This window comes from Cherax quadricarinatus, unplaced genomic scaffold (assembly GCF_038502225.1).
Source record: "Cherax quadricarinatus isolate ZL_2023a unplaced genomic scaffold, ASM3850222v1 Contig440, whole genome shotgun sequence".
In the NCBI taxonomy this organism is placed as follows: Eukaryota; Metazoa; Arthropoda; class Malacostraca; order Decapoda; family Parastacidae; genus Cherax; species Cherax quadricarinatus.
This window is the reverse complement of record NW_027195466.1, coordinates 169,236-178,812: the sequence shown is the minus strand read 5'-3', so window position 1 is coordinate 178,812 and position 9,577 is coordinate 169,236. Positions and strand designations below refer to the sequence as shown.

Here is a 9,577-nt window from a genome sequence, read left to right as displayed (position 1 = left end):
TAAACATGTACATCCTGAAGTCTACTCAACAGTCTTTTATCTACCAATACATAATCCAACAAACTACTGTCATTTCGCCCTACATCATATCGTGTATACTTATTTATCCTCTTTTTCTTAAAATATGTATTACCTATAACTAAACCCCTTTCTATACAAAGTTCAATCAAAGAGCTCCCATTATCATTTACACCTGGCACCCCAAACTTACCTACCACACCCTCTCTAAAAGTTTCTCCTACTTTAGCATTCAAGTCCCCTACCACAATTACTCTCTCACTTGGTTCAAAGGCTCCTATACATTCACTTAACATCTCCCAAAATCTCTCTCTCTCCTCTGCATTCCTCTCTTCTCCAGGTGCATACACGCTTATTATGACCCACTTCTCGCATCCAACCTTTACTTTAATCCACATAATTCTTGAATTTACACATTCATATTCTCTTTTCTCCTTCCATAACTGATCATTTAACATTACTGCTACCCCTTCCTTTGCTCTAACTCTCTCAGATACTCCAGATTTAATCCCATTTATTTCCCCCCACTGAAACTCTCCTACCCCCTTCAGCTTTGTTTCGCTTAGGGCCAGGACATCCAACTTCTTTTCATTCATAACATCAGCAATCATCTGTTTCTTGTCATCCGCACTACATCCACGCACATTTAAGCAACCCAGTTTTATAAAGTTTTTCTTCTTCTCTTTTTTAGTAATTGTATACAGGAGAAGGGGTTACTAGCCCATTGCTCCCGGCATTTTAGTCGCCTCATACGACACGCATGGCTTACGGAGGAAAGATTCTTTTCCACTTCCCCATGGACAATAGAAGAAATAAAAAGAACAAGAGCTATTTAGAAAAAGGAGAAAAACCTAGATGTATGTATATATATATATGCATGTATATATATATATATATATATATATATATATATATATATATATATATATATATATATATACATATATATATATATAAATAATTGTAAAATTACGTTAACTACACAGCGTTTCATCTAGACCAAAACATGTGTAAAAATGGTGAAACACTCAATTAAAAATTGTTATATCAGCTTCGTCTATGACATATTAAGATCTTATTATGCAAGACATTGTGTAAGTCACGTCTTCCGCCCTCATCCTCCTTCCCGAGAAATCGACTTCTCTTAGATACAGCGCTGGTAAACTAACACTCTGTGCTTAAGTTAGAAGACGGGGATGCATCAGGACGTGGAAAAATACCTAATTACTGACCCAGGCAGAGGCTTCCTCTTCAGTAATAAGTTTATTCTCAAGGGCTTTCTTGACGAAGTCTCGGGTGGCGTGCTCGATGGCTCCTGCCCGACTCTTGGTTTTGGCTGTTAGGGATAAAAAATTTTGCAATGAGAATGGATCCTCTCAGGTATGGCAGACCTTTAACATGTATCATAACAGCCACTCGAAATTTTTGTGATCATTTATACTATGTATCATGAACCTCCTATGATGATTAATACACTGGTGCAACACTTGGGAATGTTTATCGTGGGAAAGTTTCTCCAGCCAGTGGCTTCATCAGTCCAGTACATAGAACAACAGTGAAAGGTGAGAAGGATTTTGAGGTAATCAGTCCCTCAGCCTGATGATGAGTCCAACGACCTTCATAGAAGTACAGAAAATGCACTGAGAAGGGACTTATAGTGCAGACATTTGAGTGTTGTATGTGTCATCACCGTCGTCAGCTTGTCAGTTTTATAAATCATTTACATAATACCTGTCAGACAAAGCAACGTCTTGGAATCCTGATAAAGGGAATTCTTCAGTTCTTGTCTAACCTTCAGCCATGACCTGCTGCCTCTGGTGGATTTTTTCACAAGCAACGACGCCTTAAACTGCTTCAACTTACCTGAATGCAATATTTAAGTCACTTCTCCATGCATATGCTGTAATATCAAAAATGGTTATAATTATAACCATAATCTTTAAAGGGGTGGACCGGTAAGCCAGCGGAAGGCCTCGGTCAGATGACCAAAACCTCTAGTGGCAGGTCATCATCCGACTAAGACCCGCATCAAGAAACACTTGTCCTCTTTCCTGACAAACCTACCTGACCATATGCTGTACATCATCTCCAGGCTGAGGGACAGATTACCTCAAACTTTTCTCCTCTTCCACTATTCTCCTCTGTATTGGACTGATGAAGCCACTGGCTGGTGAAACATTTCCACATTAAAGATACCCAAGTCTTGGACAAGTGTTTTTGTCATCAGTTTGTCAGTGTTCCTAACCATTTACATAATTAATCTCCTGCGTCGGAAAAAAAATTCAGTTTCATAGCTGGAAGATCCTCGTCTTAAGGAGTGTCATCAACACGTCTTAAAGAGTGTCATCAGCACGTCTTAAGGAGTGTCATCAACACGTCTTAAAGAGTGTCATCAACACGTCTTAAGGAGTGTAATCAACACGTCTTAAAGAGTGTCATCAACACGTCTTAAAGAGTGTCATCAACACGTCTTAAGGAGTGTCATCAACACGTCTTAAAGAGTGTCATCAACACGTCTTAAGGAGTGTAATCAACACGTCTTAAAGAGTGTCATCAACACGTCTTAAAGAGTGTCATCAACACGTCTTAAAGAGTGTCATCAACACGTCTTAAAGAGTGTCATCAACACGTCTTAAAGAGTGTCATCAACACGTCTTAAGGAGTGTCATCAACACGTCTTAAAGAGTGTCATCAACACGTCTTAAAGAGTGTCATCAACACGTCTTAAAGAGTGTCATCAACACGTCTTAAGGAGTGTCATCAACACGTCTTAAAGAGTGTCATCAACACGTCTTAAAGAGTGTCATCAACACGTCTTAAAGAGTGTCATCAACACGTCTTAAAGAGTGTCATCAACACGTATTAAAGAGTGTCATCAACACGTCTTAAAGAGTGTCATCAACACGTCTTAAAGAGTGTCATCAACACGTCTTAAAGAGTGTCATCAACACGTCTTAAAGAGTGTCATCAACACGTCTTAAAGAGTGTCATCAACACGTCTTAAGGAGTGTCATCAACACGTCTTAAAGAGTGTCATCAACACGTCTTAAAGAGTGTTATCAACACGTCTTAAAGAGTGTCATCAACACGTCTTAAAGAGCGTCATCAACACGTCTTAAAGAGTGTCATCAACACGTCTTAAAGAGTGTCATCAACACGTCTTAAAGAGTGTCATCAACACGTCTTAAAGAGTGTCATCAACACGTCTTAAAGAGTGTCATCAACAACACGTCTTAAAGAGTGTCATCAACAAGTCTTAAAGAGTGTCATCAACACGTCTTAAAGAGTGTCATCAACACGTCTCAAAGAGTGTCATCAACACGTCTCAAAGAGTGTCATCAACACGTCTCAAAGAGTGTCATCAACACGTCTTAAAGAGTGTCATCAACACGTCTCAAAGAGTGTCATCAACACGTCTTAAAGAGTGTCATCAACACGTATTTTCTATGAAGTGTGTTGTTTCAAACCTAAACAATATTATAATTTTTAATTCATTATAAAAATTTCATAAATATATATTCATGAAATAAATATTATTTTAATTGTGTTTCACTTAAGAAAGAACGGGCTATCTCATCTTTACAATATACGACACAAATCATCCCGTACCTTCAAGTATCAACCAGGTAGTTTACAGTGTGCTGTAACTCATCAATATAATGTACATTAAAGTTAGACTGAATAAAATCCAGATACTGAGTTCTCAAAATAAAAACAATGCTCCACTAAATACTCTCTTTTCTTTCTGTTTTATTTTCTGTGAGATCGCTTGTGCAACTGGCCATTCTTTACTAAATTTTCGCATTTGAAATTGGTGTATGTAAAGAATGGTAAAAATGGTACGTGATATTAACAGGTTTTGGAAAATATTCAAAATACAAACATTTTATTGTAAACTTGTCTGTGCTGGGACTTTGTAACTCCAAGTTTACATATAAGTAGAAAGACGAGATTATATATTGAAGACTATATAATTATGCGCATGTTTTTCTTACCCACATATGCATTTGGAATAAGCAAGGTCCTAGCACTGAAAAAATTCCAGTGAAATGTCTTAGTGTTTGCCTTTTGTGTCTGAATGCAGAATGTACATTATATATCTAGAATATATAAAGTTATACATACACTTTTGAATATCCTCTATGAAATACTCACAGTTGCCTGAGAATGGAGCCCATCCTGGGCACCACATTTTGCCCTTGTAGTACAGTTCCCACCTGTAGAAAGATGGACTGTGGCTGAAGCGACAGATGTGTCCCATGAAAGAAACCTCATCGTGGTCCCATAAACTGAAACACAACAATTTCATACTACATTAACGAAAGAAAAGATGAAAGGAACATCACAAAAGTACGCCATTCCAAATATTATGGCAGGGGTCGGCGAACTTTTTTGGGTATTATCCCAAAACAAATTTGTGTCGAGGGAAATTACCCACTAGACTTGAAAGTCCACAGAATTCGGAAAAAAAAAACACAAGGAGCATTCAAATTCAAAATAGTTTATTGAATCCATTTGTATAGAGAATAGTCATACAAACTGAACAGTATTATACGCAATAAAGCAACTTTAAAAATAAAACACAAAATTAACAAAATGATAAAATGAAAAATAAACTGCATGAAATAAAAGAGTAACAGACAAATTTATTTAAAAAAATCGTTAAGGAACTAAAGAATTTCATTCAAAACATTTTCACTTCAGGTTTTGGAGCAATGATGTTGTTTCATTTTTGATACATCATCAAAATTGGGGCTTATTGATGTCAGAACAATTTGGATACTGTCTTCGGCGATCAGCCGATTTCTGGACTTTGTTTTCAAGTTAATGAGAGTGGAAAATCCCTGTTCGCAAAGTTAGGTAGTTGTAAACGGTAGCAGTATTTTTATTGCTTCCTCGTGTACAATATTACATTGTACACTCCTAATTGTTATGACAAATCCCAAAACACTACCTTACCTTGGTCATCGAAAATTTTAAACCTGATAACATAAACAATGAACTTCCATTGACTGCAAAGCAGAGACAATTATTGATAGCGAGATAGGACACTAGGCCAAAAGTTAGGTGAAGGTGATGGTGTGTCAAGAACGGGACTGTGTGGTTGTTGTGCCAGCTCCCGAGTCACTGCTGACACTCGCTGTCTTGCCAGCTGCTGCAGTCCTTACCCATTTTACATCATTGTCACCATAAGAAATGGTCCCTACAAATTAGATTTTTAACTTCATTATAAAATTACAAATTATGTTTGAAAAATATAACTTTTGTAATTTGCCTCATTCATTAAATAATAATTTTTTTGTGCAGTTTTATATATATATATATATATATATATATATATATATATATATATATATATATATATATATATATATATATATATATATATATATATATATATATATATATATATATATATATATATATATATATATATATATATATATTTATTGAGCCTTCATTACCCCCGAGATTTTCATTTTTACCCCATTAGGGGTAATTTGCCCCAGTTTCCCGACCCCTGTATGAGCGTAATGTGTTTTACCTAAAGACCAAAACTTACCCAGACAGCTTGTCGATGATGAAGGTGATCAGTGCCTCGGTGCCCTGGGCATTGCATGGGTCCGGGGGCGACACCATCATCATGATCATCACACCCACGCTCATCAACACCCACGCCTTCATCATCCACACCTGTCCCTTGACAATAATATTGTTAACTCCATATAACGTTTATATTCGAATGTATGTTTATATGGAAGGAAAATGATGAGTTTTTTTTTTAATTCATCGCGTTGCTGAAACCCATAATATACGCAAGACATTAAGCCGCTGAACCAGTTCACTCGCAAAGAACAATGTAATTCTGATCACTGAAAATGAATAACCACTTATTGTTTTTTTAAATTTTATACTGTTTTCAAAGCTGGGAAACATACAAAGAACCCACCTATTTAATGATTCTAATACACCTAGAGAAAACCGCCAAAATACATACATACCTGAGAAGAGTCGTATATCTAGTGTGCACCGTGAAACTGAACGAGAATACTGAAGACTGGTCAGTAGTACAGCCCAGCCTCTTGTTTTTATCAGACTTCCCTCGCCCTGAGCATCAAGAGGGGGGAACCCCCCCAACTTCAGTTGGACGAAGCTTTTATCAACAATATAATTTCCTGTCTAAACCTGACATTTATTTCTACATCCTGTTCTGTAACATGACGTGTCTTCCCTGAACTGCCGTCAGCTAACATATCGTTCTTCAACTGCCAGCCCGCCATAGGCTTATTATCACTCCTGTAAGATTCTTTTTTAAACTGCCAGTACACCACAGTCTCACACGTCCTGTCTCATGCACTAACGAGTACCCATGTTTCTTGGAAATGCTATGCCAGGCAAGACTTGGACAAATTATGAACTATTTGTAAGTCAGGATCTGTGCTGGGAAATTAGCCGTCCAAAGAGAACCTTCTCTCTCTCTTTTTTACTCCAGTCCACACCAATAAGCTCCAGTGTTTGGTTGGTTAATGGGGTTTCAGACCAATTGATTACACAAGGGTCATTTAGACTGCATGTAACCTGCTGAACACTAGTCAATATTACTTTATTCACTAATGTAGGATTTACAGCAAAGTCTCAGCATACATGAACTGAGAGACAAACTTAACGATGTGTATAGATCCTTGGCTCACTGACAGTTAGTACTGTGCATTAAAATTAAAAAAAAAAAGATAATTATTCATAAGCACATATATATTTCATACTACTACTACTACTACTAATAATAATAATAATAATAATAATTATTATTATTATCGTTTTCTTCATCTACTTCTTATCAAGGATAAGCATTAAATACGTAGGGGATCATACGGCGCCTGAGGAATAGGAGAGGATTAGGCTTGACCCGAGAAAGGGTTGGGTAGCTCAGATTCTTTGGATCAAGAGCCCTTCACCAGAATTAAGACACTGCTAGCCCCCCCCCCCCCCATCCGTCCTGTGAAGGAAGCTTACATAACAACGGAACACATACTGTCATACCTACATTTCCATTATATTTTTTTTTTCCCCACGAGATTATGTACTAGAAGAAATTCTCATTAGTTTTCGATTTTTTCCTTTTCTTTTCTTTCAGTTTAACGAAAGTAATAACGAGCTTTTTTCCCCAGATTATTATTTCGTGTACTTGCATGTACCCCTTGTTGAGGTGGTGAACCCAAGTTGATCTTTTATCATCATTAATCGAGTGTTTAAATATACTTAGCATCGGTGAAGCCTCGCTCGTTAGCAGTCACAATAATCTTGGAGGGCCGTGAGTAAGTGAAGAGAAATTACTGTCTTTTTATTTCTCGTGTAATCCGTGTCGACCTGCTGTGTTTAGCCCGGTGGTAAGTCTTAAGCCTTCATAGTTGTTCATCTTGTTGTTATCTCACTCAACTGTGTTTGCCTCTGCCTCATACCCCGAAATATTCCTAGTATGATCAGCTTTCTTCTCCATCACTGGTTCTCGACCCGCTCAGATCAGATTCCAACTGGTAAGCCAGTGGTTGCTCTAACGGGGCCCGAAATAGTCAATGGCATCAATACACAAATAACCCGTACACAGGAGAATAAAACTTATGACAACGTTTCGGTCCGACTTACACCATTAATGGTCAAAGTCCAGAGTCGTTATAAGTTTCATTCTACGTGCAGGTTTTTCGTGTTTTGAGCCAGTCTCGGTATATTATCTTTTTATTATTAATGCTTCATTCGCATCTGTATTTCTAGATAACACCGTCTATAGCAACACACGCTACCTAGTGTGTCTTGCTGCCACTCCGTAATAAAATCAAAGTCATCAATGAATGTGTTATGTAGTTCTTTCCTAACGAATGCAATAATAGCACATAATTGGGCTCAACAAGAATTTTATGCACATTCCACTAGGGTGAATCCGGTGTTCATTCTGTTGATATAAATGCTGACCTTATCCTTACTAATTCTTGTCCCAGTCATTTTATAAATGAATAAAACTGAATTCATATTCTATATGAAAGTTACACAGAGATGAATGGTTTAAAAGGAAAGTTATACAGTAGGAATAAAAGTTAGCTATGTTTCTCTGTCCTGTTCCATCACACAGGATGGATTTCGTACATCAACTGATATGTGTCAGCCTGAGTTAGGAGTCTTCACTAAAGAGACGAGAATACCATCATGCATTCCGCTATGTGTTTAAGTGATGTGGGAGCTTCAGAGGTTTTGTTCTGAAAAATATGAGTATTATTGTTTCTTGAGAAGAGCCATCACTCAAGATAGTCTGTCCCACACACTGTAAAATTGAAATTTGCAAATAAACACTCATCATCACAGAGCGAGATAAAAAAAAAAACAAAAAAAATGTTGATGTGAAGGCCAAATAGCCGACAAGCTAATGCGAAAACTTTATATTAAACAATCTTACGCCCTAAACAAGACTTTTACAAATCGTATTTAGGGCGAAATGTTATGTAATACAAATGATGGATTTGTTAGCTGTGTGAAATCAAGGTACCTCAGTCTCTGTCTAAGGTGTGTCCGGGGAAGGTCATACCCTCCCAGGAACAGGTTACGGAGGTGCGCAATAAAACCGGGTCCAGCAAGTCTCACTTTATTTTTCCTAATCCCTTTGTTCTCTCGTTGATCTTCTTCAAACACAATTGTCACAATCTTTGCCAACACATAGCTTTCTTCCCTGAGTTGTTTCTAGCGCACATTGCAGAGTTTTAAAACGGGTTTTCTCCCTGCAGTCCTGGAAGGCATTGACCTCTAGCTTATAACAACTTCACGCTAGCACGGGTACACCTGTGTCTCACTTCACGGTAGGACGAGTACACGGGCACGGACGTAAACGATGCCTGGGAAAAATTCAAAACAATGTTCACTACCATCCTTGATAATATTGCACCAGTTAGAGAGGTTAGGATTAAACGAAGAACTGAACCCTGGATGACTACTAAGATATTAGATAATATGAAATTCAGAGACCAGCTGCTAAAAAGATTTAAAGCAAACAGACAGGATATTGCAGCACTAAATGAATTCCAAAGGGTGAGGAACAGAGTACAGAGACTTATAAAAGGAGCAAAGGCAAAGCACTATTCCTCAAAAATTGAAGAGTATAAGCATAACCCCAGAAAGCTCTGGCAACAACTAAAACAGTGGGGGTATAGCCATAAGCCAGTAGAAAGGTCTAACATAGTACTCACTATCGATAATGAGGAATGCCACGAAACATCTAAGGTGGCAAATTGCTTTAATTCCTACTACACATCTGTTGCATCAACACTAGTAAGTAAACTACCAGCTGCATCAAATACCTTTAACACAGACTCTGATAAGTTTCAAACATACTATACCAATAAAGGGGTAACCCCAAACAGTTGTCAACTAGTAGGTGTATCTCATGACTTTATTCAAAAAGAACTAAGCAGGTTAAACCCAACTAAGAGCACAGGCCCTGATAACATCCCGTCTAAGTTCCTAAAAGATGGTGCTTCTGAACTGTCAATCCCTATTGCTCACATAATAAATCTAT

At 37.6% G+C, this 9,577-nt stretch overlaps 1 protein-coding gene across 2 annotated transcripts; it reads right to left on the bottom strand.

The window, feature by feature from the left end:
• Positions 1-949: 949 nt before the first annotated feature.
• LOC128692874 (anti-lipopolysaccharide factor) lies at positions 950-6,140 on the bottom strand. Of its 2 annotated transcripts, none has more exons than XM_053782207.2 (4): positions 6,021-6,112; positions 5,582-5,718; positions 4,174-4,307; positions 950-1,354 (listed from the first exon to the last, which is right to left on the bottom strand). In XM_053782207.2, exons 2-4 carry the CDS (start codon positions 5,704-5,706, stop codon positions 1,239-1,241), a joined length of 375 nt encoding a protein of 124 aa, XP_053638182.1. In that variant the 5' UTR covers positions 5,707-5,718; positions 6,021-6,112; the 3' UTR covers positions 950-1,238. The 2 variants fall into 2 exon arrangements, with proteins under 2 accessions (XP_053638182.1, XP_053638176.1); XM_053782201.2 differs by having other exon boundaries at positions 953-1,354; positions 5,582-5,712; positions 6,021-6,140.
• Positions 6,141-9,577: the final 3,437 nt, after the last annotated feature.

Bases quoted from the DNA above. Each gene is read 5' to 3' on its own strand.
- LOC128692874 (XM_053782201.2), bottom strand. From the start codon at position 5,706: ATGATGAAGGCGTGGGTGTTGATGAGCGTGGGTGTGATGATCATGATG. The intron at 4,308-5,581 runs GTAAGTTTTGGT...GTTGTGTTTCAG, and splicing joins ATCATCGACAAGCTGTCTGG to TTTATGGGACCACGATGAGG. The intron at 1,355-4,173 runs GTGAGTATTTCA...TATCCCTAACAG, and splicing joins GGCTCCATTCTCAGGCAACT to CCAAAACCAAGAGTCGGGCA.